At 40.3% G+C, this 16,725-nt stretch overlaps 2 protein-coding genes across 4 annotated transcripts in view; one reads left to right on the top strand and one right to left on the bottom strand.

Moving 5' to 3' along the window:
* LIN54 (lin-54 DREAM MuvB core complex component) overlaps window positions 1–12,885 on the bottom strand; it is an 80,342-nt gene extending 67,457 nt beyond the window's left edge. For both annotated transcript variants that reach the window (XM_019794426.2, XM_019794446.2), the window contains exon 1: window positions 12,755–12,885. The gene's annotated coding sequence lies outside the window, so the exon portion shown is untranslated. The remainder of the gene's footprint in view (window positions 1–12,754) is intronic.
* Window positions 12,886–12,980: 95 nt separating this feature from the next.
* Window positions 12,981–16,725, top strand: part of COPS4 (COP9 signalosome subunit 4) — a 36,632-nt gene continuing 32,887 nt past the window's right edge. For both annotated transcript variants that reach the window (XM_011218765.3, XM_002912466.4), the window contains exon 1: window positions 12,981–13,117. In XM_011218765.3, coding sequence (XP_011217067.1) covers window positions 13,044–13,117 — 74 coding nt within the window. In that variant the 5' untranslated portion in view covers window positions 12,981–13,043. The remainder of the gene's footprint in view (window positions 13,118–16,725) is intronic.

The raw sequence follows: 16,725 nt of genomic DNA, 5'->3' as shown, positions 1-16,725 counted from the left end.
AGAGGTTTGAATACTGAAAAGAAGAGACTAAATGGTTCTTATTAAAAATAATCATAAAGGGACCCGTGGGTGTCTCAGTCAATTAAGCGTCTGCCTTCAGCTCAGGTCATGATCCCAGGGTCCTGGGATGGAGCCCCTTGTTGGGTTCCCTCTCCCTGCTCCTGCTTTCAAATAAATAAATAAATAAAATCTTAAAAAAAACTAATCATAAAGAGGGCATCTGGGTGGCTCAGTCGGTTAAGCACCTGACTCTCAATTTTGGCTCAGCTCATGATCTCAAGGTTGTGAGATTGAGCCCCGCCTCAGTCTCCCTGCTGGGCATGGAGCCTGCTTAAGATTCTCTCTCTCCCTCTCTCTCCTCCCTCTCCCTCCTCCTATCCCTCCCCACCCATCTCTCCCTCTCTGACAATCAATCAATCAATCAATCAATCACAAAGAGCTCAGTGTTGGGGTTGATTGCGTAGCCTCTGGAGGCAGACTATCTGGGTCCAAATTCTGGCCCTGCCACTTAGTAGCTGCATGATCTTGGGCAAGTTACTTTCCACCTCTGTCTCAGTTTCCTTGTCTGTCAATTGAGAATAGTGTAGACATCATAAGGTTGTTGTGAAAATTACTGAGAAAATACACATAAAACAATTTGAACAGTGCCTGGCATTTGCTAAATGCTCAATGACCAAAAACCATTAATAATAAAGCTATGATACAGAGTAAAATGTAACCTAATCTTTTACCTTTTCAAAGAAAGCCTTTAGCACGTAAGAGTCACTGTTATTCAAACATTTCTATTTCAAAAAAGAATCTTTGCTTTATATTTGCCTGAAGGCTTTTACAGATAAACTGAAAACATTTACTCAGCAAGTATTTGTTGCTCATCTATTGGATCCCAAGCCCTATGAAAGGCACTGGGAATTAAGTAGCAAACACGATGAAGCAGCTCTACCCAACGGAACTTTCCCCAGTGGTGGAACTGTTCTATAAAATCTGATATAGTAGACATAGCCCACATGTGGCTATCAGACCACTGAAATGTGGCTACTGCAGCTAAGAAACTGACTTTTCCATTTTATTTAGTTATCCTTAATAGCCATGTGTGGCTGATGATATATATACTGGAGATATATATATGTATATACTGGATAGCACAGTTCTAGAGGAAATGATACACAATAAACAGGTAGAAAAATTAGAGCTTTCTAAATAAATAAAGGTTTCTGAGGAAAATATCAGTACAGAAAATGAGAAGATAGTGGTATAGGGGCACCTGGCTGGCTCAGTTGATAGAGCACGTGACTTTTAATCTCAGGGTCCTGAGTTCAAGCCCCATGTTGGGCATAGATCCTACTGAAGATTAAAAAAAAAGTGTTTAGTTAACAAAAAAGATGGTGGTATGAAAGAAGTATGAGTTGAGTAGAATTATCAATAGACAAAACGAAATGTATTATGGGGTACGTATTATGTTCCAGGTATACCATTAGGTACAAACTATACAGTAGTTAATAAAATGTTCTTAAAATAGCTTAGTATCCAAAAGATTACCCAGAGGTTCATGAGTCCATTTGTCATAAGTCCAGATGTCTCTATACACGCAACCAATTTAAACAGCTATGTAAGTGTAATTATCACATTCTTTTCCATTATTGCATAACTCTTTTATAACAGATCTATAATCCCTTATCAACAGTTTCAAAATCCAAAATTTTTTAAACTAAAGGGTTTCATGAAGCTTACAACAAACTCAGCAGACAAACCTGGCCCGATATGACATAAGTTATTAATATTCTTTACACCATTTAATGTGAATATCCATATATGCCAGTGCAGAAATTGAATGTGTTTGAATATGGGGCTTGATTGTGGCCAAAGGAGTTGAAAGGAACTTTCTAGAGTGATGGGATGTTTTTGACCTTGATTGTGGTGGTGGTTGCATAAAGGTACGCAATTGCCTAAACTCACTGGGTATTCTTAAAGTGGATGCATTTTATTATGTGTCGATTATACTCCATTAAAGTTGGGGTGGGTTTTTTTTGAAGATTGTTTGTTTATTTATCTGAGGGGAGGGGAAGAGGGCAAAAGCAGGGGGAACAACAGAGGCAGAGGGAGAAGCAGACTCCCCGCTGAGCAGGGAGCCTGATGTGGGTCTTGATCTCAGCCGAAGGCAGACAAAGTTGGTTTTAAAAGAAAAAAGTTTTAAAAATTATTTATCCTTAATTCCAAAATACACTGATACTCAGTGGTTTCTAATAAGGTAATGTAGGTCAGTACCACTTTGAACATACCCTAAATTTTTTCACCTACGGTACATGATGGAATTAATAATGTCAAACCACCTAAAAATTAAAATCAACCACTAAAATCATCTGCTGGTGGCAGGCAGAGTTCAATTATTTTTCCTCTGGCAACAAGATTTGTCTCTATAATAGTTATTTTTGTTTTTGTAATTAAAAGGATAGGAGTAGGGACACCTGGGTGGCTCAGTTGGGTTAAGCATCCTACTCTTGATTTCGGCTCAGGTCACGTCTCAGGGTGATGAGATTGAGCCTCTTCTTGGTTGTTGTGCTCTACAGGGAGTCCACTTGAGATTATCTCCTTCTCCCGCAGCCCCTCTCCCTGCTCCCACAAGCTCACATGCCCGCGTGCCCTCTCTCTAAAATAAATAAATCTTAAAAAAAAAAAAAGGATAGAAGTAGAGGATTCTCTGTAATGCTTTGATCTACAGTGTTCCCCAAAACCCCCCCGCCCCAAACTGTGATTTCGCTTTCTGAGGTTTCAGTTACCTGCAGTCAGCTCTGGTCCAGAAGCAGATGCTCCTTGACATGTCACCAGAAGGTCACTAGTAGCTTAACCTTAACACTAAATCACACTGCCTACGTCACTCACCACATATTATTTCATTATGTAGGCATTTTATCATAAGAGAGTACAGTACAATATTTTGAGAGAGATCACATTCATATAACTTCATATATAATGCAGTGCTATAATTGTTCTATTTTTAGTTATTGTTGTTAATCTCTTACTGTGACTAATTTATAAATTAAACTTTATCATAAGTATGTATGTACAGGAAAAAGCTTAGAATGTATAGAGTTTGGTACTATCTGCAGTTTCAGGTATCCACTAGAGGGAGTAGAACATATTCCCTATGGATAAGAGGGGACTTGGCTTGCTAGGGGTGTAACCATCCCTGTAGTTAGGAGTGGGCTTTACCCTTGAAGGAAGTGAGTATTTCCAATGTCAGTCATCCTGAAAAAAGGCACATCTTGAGACAGGATATAGGAACTTGAAAGAAGGGCTCACAGAGAGGGTAGTGCTTGCCCTCTCTCGGCCTTGCTCATTTGGACCTGGACCCAGAGTTTCATGTGTTTGAAGGAACGTACTCATCTTCCACCTAACAGAAGAAGAAAACTTCCGCCTCTTGAGAGACTAGAAACTAGGTAAAGCTTTTCTTTTCTTTTAATTATAAAACACCTTCCCTAGAGAAGAGCCAGTGAGTAGATGTGAACTCCCCTTATCTTTGTGGTTTCCATGGGGTTCCATGAGCATGCAAGCCCGTACTCAATCTTTAGCAATTTATTTAAACATGTAGCAGAATTCTTTGCTGTTTGAATGGCTGCTTCATTTTCCTTCACAAGCTGTGCCACAGATGACCCAGTGCTTGCATCTCACCAGTTTACAAGCGCTTATCTTTCCATGGATTCAGGCTAGTCAGTTGCCCTGTGACTTCAGCTCTCCGATTGGCTCAATAAAAGTTATGATTTTGTAACTTGCCTAGCTTATTGTTGTGATGGTGGGAACAATGCTCTTTTAGGCCTCTGTACTAGGCAGAAGGTGGAAGTCCTCCCTCCACGTATTATTTTGTTAAGAGGGTCTGGGGTATCCATTGTTGGACCACAGAGGTCATCATGGTTTTCACCTGAGATTGTCCTTCTACTTACTCTTTTTTTATTTTTTGTAAAGATTTTATTTATTTATTTGACAGAGATAGAGACAGCCAGCGAGAGAGGGAACACAAGCAGGGGGAGTGGGAGAGGAAGAAGCAGGCTCCTAGCGGAGGAGCCTGATGTGGGGCTCGATCCCATAACACTGGGATCACGCCCTGATCCGAAGGCAGACGCTTAATCAACTTAACCGCTGTGCCACCCAGGCGCCCCTACTTACTTTTTAAAAAAAAAAAAGATTTTATTTATTTGTCAGAGAGAGAGAGGAAAAGCAGGGGGAGCTGCAGGCAGAGGAAGAAGCAGGCTCCCCACTGAGCAAGGAGCCTGATGCAGAACTCGATCCCAGGACCCTGGGATCGTGACCTGAGCCAAAGGCAGACGCTTAATCAACTAAGCCACCCAGGCGTCTCTCTACTTACTCTCTTAACCCATCCGTTCCTACTTGTCTTTCTAGGTCTCAGAGCTCTTGCTTTAGAACCCAGAATTCACTATTTGCTTCTGATTGTTCCCACAGTTGGTGGCAGATTTGGACCATCTTCTTTACCTCAGTAACATTAGTTCCTACTCAACCTTTGGATTTGTATGTTCCTTGATTTTAGTGCCACCTTCAGACAAGGGAAATTTAGATGGAAACAACATCACATTCAATGATGCTGGGATTTTCTAGGTCTATTTATTTACTCAACTATGTTCTTTACTCAGTGTAACAAATATTTTTGATTGCTTACTAAATACAAGGCACAAAGTTTTGGACGCCAGCTAGTTTATAAAAATGAATCAGACTATCACAAATCTTTCACCCTTCTCTCCCACTTCCAATTCAATTATATGACCCAAATTGAAACATGAATACTTGGGAATGAGCAGACAGACACAGTGGGGACCAGACAGCATGAATGAAGCTTCAAGTTATAGTGAGTCTAGATATAGAGAAAAAGGGAAGAGTATCAGAACATACTGGATAATGGAGAGAGTATAGCCTGAGAAGATGCATGGTCCTTCAAGTGAGAGGATAGTACCTGCCCTGGCACTGTTCTTTAGAGGACCTTCTGAGACACACAAATGGCCAAGAAACACATGAAAAGATGCTCAACATCACAAATCATCGGGGAAATGCAAATCAAAACCACAGTGAGATACTACCTTATACGGGTCAAGATGGCTAAAATCAAAAAGACAAGAAATACCAAGTGTTGGTGAGGATGTGGAGAAAAAGGAACCTTCATGCACTGTTGATGGGAATGCAAATTGGTGCAGCCGCTGTGGAAAACAATACAGATGTTCCTCAAAAAATTAAAAATATAATTAACCGTAAGATCTAGTAATTCCACTACTGGGTATTTACCCAAAGAAAATAAAAATGCTAATTTAAAAAGATAAATGCATCTCTATGTTTACTGAAGCATTACTTAAAATAGACAACATGTGGAAGTAGCCCAAGTGTTCACTGACAGATGAATGGATAAAGATGTGGAATATATATATGCAATGGAATCTTAGCCATAAAAAAGAATGAGATCTTGCCATCTGCAACAACATGGATGGACCTAGAGGGTATAATGCTAAGTGAAAGAAGTCAGACAGAGAAAGACAAATAGCATATGACTTCACTAATATGTGGAATTTAAAAAACAAAACAAAGAAAAAAGATACAAACAAAACACTTTATACAGAGAACAACCTGATGGTTGCTAGAAGGGAGGTGGGTGGGGGTATGGGTGAAATAGGTGATGGGGTTTAAGAGTGCACTTATCATGATGAGCACCAAGTAATGTGTAGAACTGCTGAATCGCTGTATTGTATACCTGAACCTAACATAATGCCATATGTTAATTATACTTCAATTAAAAATATAATAAAATGAGATAAATTTTCAAAAAAAAAAAAAAGGACTTGCTGGTCATGTTGACAAAGAGGAGCTTTAAGGAAGAAGGACAGTTGCACTGAAACTTCTCTTCCTATGAAGCTGACAGAGCACCAGCTTTTGAAACTTCTAGAGAAGACAGAGGACTTCTTAAACCACAGATAAATACATAAATACATAAATAAAAGCCTTTAAGACGACTAAATTTAATACACACACAAGACTATTGAACAAAAAGCATTTTATTCCTTTTAAATTGAGATTTTACATTCAATAACATGCACAGATCTTAAGTGTACAGTATGATGAACTTTGATAAATCCACCATACCACCCATGTAACCTTCACCTCTGTAAACATGTAGAATATTTTCATCACTTCCTGCTAATTCCCAGTAAATTACCATCTGTCCCCATTTCTCCCTCCCTAAGTAATTTCTGATTTTCTGTCACCACAGATTAGTTCTGTTTGACTTAGAACTTCATGTAGATGGAATCTTATTATATGTACTTTTTAATGTCTTTTCTTTCACTCGGAATACTGTTTTGAGATTCATTCCCATTCTTGCATATACCTGTAGTTTTTTTTCCTTTTTAGTGCTGAGTAGTATTCTACTGAATACATATGCCACAGTTTCTCCATTCACTTTCCTTATGATAGGCATTTGGGTTGTTTTCATTTGAGGCTATTATAAATAAAGCAGCTATAAAATTTTTTACACAAGTAAACAAATGGAAATCATGATTTTAAAAACACAACACTGATGATACGCTGAAGGAGAATGACTGAATTCTGCTAAGTGGCCTGAAAAGTGTAAAAGATATTGCAAAACACAGAGCAAAAAAATATAAAGAGAAATTATGATGAAAAAGGCACATCACTTTGAAGATGCATCCAAAATGACTGCTGGAGTTCTGGAAGGAAAGAAAGGAACAGATAAAGGAGAGGTAATAATTAAACAAATAATAACAAAATTTCCCTGACCTAAAGATAGATCTGCGAGTGAAAGGGGTCACTGAGTTCCAGGTGATAACAATGAGAAAAGACACACCTAGACATATGTGAGGGAAATGCCTATAAAGAGAAAAATCTTTTAAAAACTTCCAGGTGGGAAAAACAAGTTACTTACAAAAAGAAGAAAAACAAGAAGAACAAAGGAGACTGTGGGGGTGAGAGAGGAGTGAGGAGAAAGAGAAAGAGGAGGAGAAGAAAAAGAAGAAGAAAAAGAGAGAGGGAGAAGGAGAAGAAAGGTGCAGAAATAAACAAAGCCAAATAAGGACAAGCAAAGGCTATTTACTTAGAGCTTCTATAGCAAGGGGTTTGGGCCACCATCATGTATGTTTGACAGATACTCAAAGAAGGGCAGAGGAATGGGAAGCTTTATTGTGCAAAAAGGGAATTCAGGTATGCCCTGATTGGAGGTTGTTGGCATGGGGGAGCTGTAAGCAGCAACCCAGAAGTGGGGCATCCTATGTTATTGGTTGGGGGGATTGTATTTGGCTTTTCCTGGTTGGGGAAAAATTAGGGAAGCTGTCAGTGATTGATAAGTGCTGGCCATTTTGGGCTGGTAACTACAGTAGTTGTTACGTTTTCTGGGATCGTTGCTGCAGATGGTGAGTTGATTACCAGGACTGATTGCTAAAGACTGTGGGTCAGTTTTATTTTTACATATGGTCTTGTCATTGTCTGTTTGCATATTCAGTCTCTCAAAGAGAAGAAAAAGAGAGAATGGAGAAAAGAAGGAGAGAGGGAGGGAGGAGGAAAGGGAGGAGGGAGAGTAAGAGAGGGAGAGAAATCACTGGTATTCAACTCCTCATTTGAAATCCTGGAAATGGAGTAACATTTTACAGGTCACTGAGGGAAAAGGACAGCAGCTCAGCCCAAAGCCCATTCAACAGTGAGGATGATGGAAAGATATTTGTGAATTCGCACAGATTCACAAATATGTTACCCATGCACAGCCTCTGAGGGATCACTTAAGAGTCAGCACTAACAAACAAAACGATCAGAACAGAGACCTCTTGTCAAGGCAGGGAAGATGAAGAGAAGGGGAATTTGTGATGAGTAATTTAGTTTGAATTTATATAGTAATGTAAGTGAATAATGACAGTGAAACTGGGAATTATAGCCCAAGTGTTAACTTAAGGATTCTTAAAATAGAAGAGACATACTGCCAGGGAAAAGCAAATACCTAGTGAAATGGAACAAAGTACCAACCTATCTCAGAGAAAGCAAGGAATTAGGTAAGGGTGGAGGGGGCAGACGTCAATATATTCTCAAGGTCTCAACTAGAAGTGGATGATGTGGGGGCGCCTGGGTGGCACAGCGGTTAAGCGCCTGCCTTCGGCTCAGGGCGTGATCCGGGCGTTGTAGGATCGGGCCCCACGTCAGGCTCCTCTGCTGTGAGCCTGCTTCTTCCTCTCCCACTACCCCTGCTTGTGTTCCCTCTCTCGCTGGCTGTCTCTATCTCTGTCAAATAAATAAACAAAATCTTTAAAAAAAAAAAAAAAAGAAGTGGATGATGTGTAAGTAAAAATATTCTATAAGTCTCATTTACTGAGGTATGATAGAGGCAGTGGGGGATTAAAGTATCCAGAAGCGAGGAAAGGGCCAAAACTTGTCCTCACATACTGTTAAAGAAAAAGTGATAGTGAATGTTAGAAAAGGGAAGGTAATCACCAGTTAAATTGAAAAGAAGATGAGCCTTAATACACTTTTCACACTAGTTAAACTGAAAAGAAAATGATTCAGGACATGACAAAAAAATACAACAAGAAATAGAAACACCCAGAATGAGTGGCAGAACTCAGGTAAGAATTAGAAATAAAAACATCATTTTAGGAACGAAGACTCAACTAGATGGAAACAAGGAGTAAATAAAAGTGTCAGATAATGCCTTAAGAGAAATAGAATGAAAAGAAAATTAAATAAAAAATGTGAAAGAAGAAATAAAAAGATTTTGAGGGAAGATAACTAATATTAAGATAAAGAAGATCTAACATAAAGACAATAGTAGTTTCTGAGGAAAGAAACCAAAGGAATGGAGTAAGAACAAAGCTTAAAGATGTTATTGAAAAAATTGAAACTATCTATTGAAAGGTATATTCTATACCTAAGAATACTGACTCAGAATGACCAACATCAGCACATGGTCTATTAAAATTACTTGACGTTAAAGAGAAAAAAATTGGGGGGGGGGATCCAGGCAAAAGACGAGGTGACATATAAGGAAAAGAAAATTAAACTCTCATATTTTTCAGCAATGCTTTAGGTCATAAGAAAATGGAGCACCATTTTCAGATTCTCAAGAAAAGCGAGTCAAGGATCATTATATCTAACAAAACTGATTTTCAAATGTAAAAGGCACAGCATGTTTCCAACACTCAAGAACATTCAAAATTATGTTTTCCAGGAGTCCTTCCTGGGAAACCTATTAAAGAACTAGCTTTAGCCAACTAAAATGACCAATGGGTCACAATATAAGAGCTGATGGTAAGCATTAAATGTACTACTTACAGAACAAGACTAAATGATTAGGAGGAAGAGAGTATAGTTTGTCACAGCTGTATGTGCTCACAATACGGATACAGAACAGAGGAAATGGGAAAGCAGTAGTAGTAAAATGTTGAATTCTTCAGGAATCACATCGGGGATGGTAGTATTAGTATTATTATTACTGCTATTCTGAAGTTGTGTGTACAATGGAGAATGAATGAAATGAATAATTTCGGAATATTCTGCTTCTATAATCTCCTATGCACTTGTGAACCAGGATTCTGGATGTGGAAGTAAGGAGATACAGAGTTAATACAGAAGAGGTTCAGTAAAATCATCTACGTTGGAATCTGAAGTATCAAAATGAACTCATGACTTATTTTATCCTTAAAATATGTATATATTTCCTAGTTCTGTCCTATGAAAAGGTCCCAAAATGACCAAGACAGTGGCAGTGAACATCACTAGCACTAAGATTGTTATCTGTAAATACCATTCCTAAAAGGAACTAAAGGAACAAGGGCTTGTTGGAGAAACAGTTGATTCTGGGTCTAGGCTAGGAAACATACAAGATGGCTCCAGAATAATTCTGTCACACAGCACTAGCAACATGTGGAATAAATGTAGACTACGGATTGGTGCTCAGAAGCCCCAGAATACATGCAATCACCTATGCCTTTTAATTCTACAGCAAGGCATATTTGACCTGGGCACATGGGACACAGAGTGGAAAATGCACCAGGAAAAGGACCCCAGGATGACTTCCTCTCATATTTGTAGGGAAATTGTGAGGGGTTAGAGGCCAGCTTTTATATCTGATTATATAAAAGTGGGAGTTTGCTGGCCAGGGAAATGGCTTTAATAGGCAAGAGTCTAGGGAGAAGAACTCATCTAGCGGTGTGGATATCTAAGCTAGAGCAGTGCTACCCAAACTTTAATGTGCAAGAATTACTAGATGGATTTTGATAATATGACAGTTTTGACTCAGTAAGTAGGGGCTGGGACCTAACGTTCTGCACAGTAAAACAGAATTAGGATTTCTTAATTCAAACAAGCCTAGCTAACTTCTTGCTGCTAAGCAACTGAAAAGAGAGAAGAAGTTTCCAGTACCATGCCTGTTTCCACCCTGCTGTAAGTAAAACCTAAAAATATGTAGATTCTCTTAGAAATTGGGCAGGATTACCCCTGAGCAGTCTGGAAAAGGGAGGCCTGGTCATGTCAAAAAGTTTAGTCAAATCGCTGATTACAATAACCAGGAAGGCAGACAACTTCCCCACCTAGCTTGTAGCTCTACTGGAGGTATATGGAAAGAGACAGTTTGTGTGTTTGGCTGTTTCTTTTTGCTTTCAGCAAGGTATTACAAATAAAGCTCAAAGTCAGGGTGAAAAGCAAATAGAACATGTGGTAATTCTTGGGCTTCACTAAGTTGAAAAAGCCAATGGCTTATGTACCCCTAAATAGCAGAAGAGAAGATTTGCTTGGAGATTAAGAGTTTTTGACAAACACAAATGGGCAAAAGAACAACAGAAAACAAAGACAAAGCAAAAATCAAATTAATAGAGTTCCCTTCTCGCTTAAGCCTATTGTTTCAGATAACCTCAAGACTGTCATCATTAAAAGAAGATGTTAAGAAAGGCTTTAGTGTGGAAGCCAGGAAATAGGCCACATTTAACAACTATTTCTAGAAACAACTGTAGGCGTGGTTACTGGAACCTGAAACTGTCTGGAAGCAGTCAGTTTACTGAATATTCAATGAAATTACATTAAAAAAAACCCACCCAAATAAAACTGAAAAACCTGGCCTACAAAAGCTCTCAATCCAAGTCCAAAAGCATTCCTCCAAAGAGGGAATACTCTCCAACATCCAGTTAACTTGTATTCCTAGGGCAAAACTGGGACCCAGAGTACAACGGACAACGGAGATCCTCTCAAAGAGCAGAACGAGGGTCTAACCAAAAGAACTTACACCCTATAAGGGTAGTGGGCATTCCTAATTCTTCCCCGGGATCCCACCTTTGCTATGGAGAAGTAATTGCTATACGTCTCACATTCTACTTTTGAGTTTTAACTGTGGTTATCCTATTCCTGTCCCACAGTTGTTTTGTATTACGTGTATGGGCACGAGGCAGATAATTTGTTTTACAGTGTATGACTCTGGGCCATGAATAGACATATCCCAGTCTGATGGATAGATTTGTGAATCATCAGACATCCTGCTTTTTGAGTTGGTATAGAAACTGAATAGGGAACTGATCTCTCTGCTTTAGGGGTAAGAGTGTTCTACTCTAAGAAGGATACACACAGGTATTTATGTGATCAGAGGGACAAATTGTAGTAGAGACTACTGACTGACCCTTTAAACCCATCCTTTTATTTTTCTTAGGCAAAGGCCTGCCCAACTGGAAACCAAATCTCCAGGCTCACTGTTGCTAAGCCAGGTCATGTGCCTAAGTTCTTGTCACGGATTGGTATCAGAATCGATGTAGGCAATCTCCACATTACTTTCTTAAAGAATTTCCTTGTCCTAGTCTTCTTTCCTTTCCCCTTCCCAATAGAGGGAACATTCTATTTAACACATACCATGAAGGCAAAATTCAAGTTTGACATGCTTTGTGGGCAAGGCTGTAGAAAATGGCACTCCTACATAGTTGGTAGGAAGTTCTTTATGCAGCACTGGTTGATTGATTAAAAACAATTTAAGTGTCCCACTATAAAGATTAAACTATGGCCATCCCTTTATTATATGCAATACTCTCCAGTTCAAAAAAAAATGAGGAGGGGATGCCTGGGTGGCTCAGCCCTTAAGCGTCTGCCTTCAGCTCAGGTCATGATCCCAGGGTCCTGGAATGGAGGCTGGCATCGCGCTGCGTGCTCAGTGGGAAGCCTGCTTTTCCCTCTCACACTCCCCTTGCTTGTGTTCCCTCTCTCGCTGTCTGTCAAATAAATAAATAAAATCTTTAAAAAAAAAATGAGGAGGAAGCTCTCTGGATATACATGGCAAGATCTCCAAAAAAAGTGAAGAAAATCAAGGGGAATAATGATACGTTAACAATTTACATTTATGTAAAGAAAAAAGTTCTATAAGGTACATGAGTAATGAATACAATTACATATAAACGTAGGTGACCATATAATTTATCATCCATATGGAAGTTTCTAGAGTGAAAGGGAGTGTTGTTAATAATCACTCCAGGACAACAGACGGAAAATGGCACCGTCCTGGACAAACTGGGATGCATTATCAACCTATATAAGGGGTACAAATTTAGGGGAGAAATACGTACATTTTTATTGCATTTTACAATAGTACCAGTCTGTGGTGAATTGGACATAAAAAACAATTCTTTTTTAACACAAGCAGTTTAAGGGTTGTCTTAAAGAATGAGGAACAACAGTAAATCACGTGAAACACGGAACTCAATTAATGACGCGGTAATTTCGGGTACCCGGCACTTACTGGAGTTGCACAAGCAACACACGCCTTGGACTTCATCCGCCAATCTTAAGTGGGAGCGCGCGAGCCTGAGCCTGTGGGAGAATCCTGGGCGGGCCTCGGACGTGAGTGGAGCTTCGCGTCACTCAACTCTGGGGACGGACTTCGCGCAGGGTCTCACACCCGGCGCTCTGGCCCTCACAGTCGCTACTCTATGGCATCTCGGGTTCCCTCTAGCTGCAGTCTGGAGGACTACACTCGTTTTCTTTTCGGCTGTGCGAGGTCCGGCCGCCTCTGCTGAGCTGGAAGAAAGATGGCGGCAGCCGTGCGGCAGGATTTGGCCCAGCTCATGAATTCGAGCGGCTCTCATAAAGATCTGGCGGGCAAGTGAGTATTTCCCAAGGTCCTGGGAGGTCAGGAGGGAAGCAATAGACCTGTTCTAGGGATGACGGCGGCTTTGGGATGTGATACGGCCTGACGACCAAGGGGGCGGGCCTGAGGTCGTTTGTAGACGCGAAAATTGGGAGCAGCAGAATCCCGGTGGGGATCTTGCGGAGGGAACCCTTGGGGGCATCAGACCTGGGGTGACTGTCAACTTGTTCAGTCTTTGATAGCATCCTTACCTGTTTCTTAAGATTCTGGAAGCATGGTCTGAGGGACGACTGCTCCCACGGCCTTCTTAGCCTTCCCTGGTGCCTCTTTCCATCGCTGGCTGGCCTCTCACACCGAATTCTGGTCTCTTTTTGGGCTCTCCCCCCTTTTTTTTTGATTGAGGGAAATGTATATTTTTTGATTGACTCCGATGCAGAGTTTTCTGCGAGATGGCTTCTCGAGGCAGACGGGGGTGAGGAGGTATGGCTGCTATCTTGTTCAGAACCACCCGGACCATCTTCTGTGAGTCCTTGTGTTTTGGGTTCTCTCTCCGCGCCAACTCTGAAGAGGGGCACATAAGCGGAACGCCCTCACAACGTGAGTCAGGAAGTCTAGATTAGTGATGTTTGCAGGAATCTGAATTGCTTAGGAATTTTGTGGAATTTATGTTGAAGGCTTAGATCCACTCCACGTTGAAATTTGTGGCATGTCCCTGTCATGCAAGCAATTACAATAGTGTTAATCGTAGGTAGGTAGGAGGTAAAGAACTGTCCTTTTTCTCTTTGTAGATTATACAGCCTGTTCTTTTGTAATGAACTTGCATTCTGTTTAAAGAATGCGTCTCAAGTTGATGGTAATATTTACATCCTGACAGCTGAGATCATATTGATCTATATAAATGGGATACACCTGCTCTAACCTGGCCATTGAAACTTTGTGTTTTATGTAAACTCTGCTATCTTTTCTCTGGTGGCAAATGTAATCTAGTTTTATCAGTGGGAAATCTAGCTGTGTATCATGGGTTAGCTACTATGTACTGCAGTTTCCTTCTCATGAAAATGGGGATAATAGGACTTATTCTTGTCTGAGGACAAAATGAGTATGTGTGTATACGCACTTATATCACATATGTCACTTAGAAGAGTATCTGACACTTAATGCCACAAAATTGTCTGTTACTGTTATTACTATAAAGCAGTTAGTATATACATATATTGACTTATTCCATGGGTCGTAAATAAGGTGAATGCGTCTTCATGGTTTAAGCCTTTCTGCCTGTAATTTTTAGATTTGGATGAAAGTAAAATGAGCATGTATTTTTCCCCATGTTCAGCTTATATTTCCCTCCATGCTTTGCTTTCTTTTTTGTTTTGTTGAAGAAAATGAAGTACATTCTTTATCAGAAGAGATACAGGGGCGCCTGGGTGGCTCAGTCCTTAAGCGTCTGCCTTTGGCTCAGGGCGTGATCCCGGCGTTCTGGGATTGAGCCCCACATCAGGCTCCTGCCCCACATCAGGCTCCTCCGCTGGGAGCCTGCTTCTTCCTCTCCCACACCCCTTGCTTGTGTTCCTTCTCTCGCTGGCTGTCTCTCTCTGTCAAATAAATAAATAAATCTTTAAAAAAAAAAAAAAAGAAGAAGAAGAGATACAGTTTTTCAAATATTCGCAAAATTCTGAAATTTAAGCTGAGAATTTACTTCCTCAGCTGTAAATTGCAGGTAAATATTAGTACCAGTCTTATAGGGTACTTTAGTTACATATTATTATGTAACAAACCAAAAACTTAGTAGTGTAAAACAACTATTATTTTTCAGGATTCTTTGGGTTGACTGGACTGTTTTGCTGGTCCAATCCAGGCTTACTCATGCAGGTGCAGAGTGAGCTGGCAGCCCAGTTGGGGCTGGTGGAGCTAAAACGGATTCACATATACATCAGGCTATTAGATGAGTCTGTCTCTCCACATGGTCTCTCATTCAGCAGTTCCTTACAGGGCCATGGGAGTGTTCCAAAAGGGTGAGAGTGTGGAAGCTGCTACACCTAAGGCTAGCCATGGAAATCTCATCATGTCAGTTCTCTAAAATAGGTCAAAGTAAATCATAAGACCAGCCCTGATTCAAGGGGAGGAAAAATGGAGTCTACCTCTTTATGGGAGGAATGACCCAAGTTACATTAGAAAGGGGCATGGACAGATGGGGGCATGATTCATCGCAGGCCATTACTGTAACAGTCTATCACGTGAGATTGTTGTGCTTGATAACTGATAGCCAGTGCTTTCTGAGGAAAGTCTTGGCCTTGCCTGCAGGTACATATCTGGTCCTATCTCGACAAGAATGTGTTGGGATGTTTATTTTCATAACAAAACAGTTCTGCCAGCTACGTGTCTATGAGGAAAACACTCTTGAAAGGTATCAGTAGTTGTAGGATTTATGTTAGGAGTTGAGTGACAAAGCAGTCTGTGTTAGGGATAGAGTAAATTCGTTTCTAAAATATTGATACTGTGTGTTTCCAGCAATTAGCAGAATATTTATAGCAGAGCAGTCATTTATTACGTGTTAGTTCAATCAGTGAATAGCTAGAAAGGTGCCGAGCTTATGTTTGAACCCAGGTTTGTCTACTCTATAAATCTTATTATTTTTTTAAAGATTTTATTTATTTATTTGACAGAGAGAGAGACAGCTAGCAAGAGAGGGAACATAAGCAGGGGGAGTGGGAGAGGAAGAAGCAGGCTCCCAGTGGAGCAGGGAGCCCGATGCGGGGCTGGATCCCAGGATGCTGGGATCACGCCCTGGGCTGAAGGCAGATGCTTAACAACTGAGCCACCCGGGCACCCCTAGGCCCCTATAAAGCTTTTTTTTAATCTGCCTATATGCTTTTCTTGCCCAAACTTCAATTAGAAATGCTTTCTCATAGCTATGAATTAGCACAACAGTCTAAAGTTGATGTAAGAAATTAGCCATATGAGGTGCATTTTTGCAAATTTTATAAACTACTTTTGTACATATTATGCATTATGATCATTATCTCATACAAAGCTTCAGAAGAGAGGAGAGCCTTGAAGAGGAACCATTTGAATAGGTAGCTGTTACGATAGCCTGTCTTAATTTCTTGGCTAAAATGTGCTCAGTTCTTTGAAACTCACTTGAGATGTTATTTCTTCCAAAAAGCCTTTTCTGAACAGCCACCAACACAAACTCTTAACTACCCACACACACAGGACCTGGTTTGTTGCTCTTATGCCTGATGGCAGATTATATTTACCTCCTCCATAGAACTTAATTGTTTTAATTGTCTGTTTACTTGTCTGCCTTTCCAACTAGAATGTGATCTCTTTGAGGGCGGGTATGATGTTATGGATTATAGGTCTTTGTTGAGTTAATCCTATAGAAATAGGACCTTTTTTCCGCCCCTTCCCACTTCTCTATATAGAAGGTACCCAGAAGAGGATAGCAGGCATTTGGAGTCTAAACATTTCATTTTACAAGAAGCTGTTAGTGTAGAGAAGAGAGAGTAATGGCAGACCTTTTAGCTGTCTTTGACTATTAATTAGAAAGGGTGTTTTGCAGGGGCGTCTTGGTGGCTATTGATTAAGTGTCTGCCTTTGGCTCAGGTCATGATCTCAGGGTC

Source organism: Ailuropoda melanoleuca, chromosome 11 (assembly GCF_002007445.2).
Source record: "Ailuropoda melanoleuca isolate Jingjing chromosome 11, ASM200744v2, whole genome shotgun sequence".
Classification (NCBI taxonomy): Eukaryota; Metazoa; Chordata; class Mammalia; order Carnivora; family Ursidae; genus Ailuropoda; species Ailuropoda melanoleuca.
The sequence above is the reverse complement of the archived record's forward strand: the minus strand, read 5'-3'. Positions and strand labels throughout refer to the sequence as shown.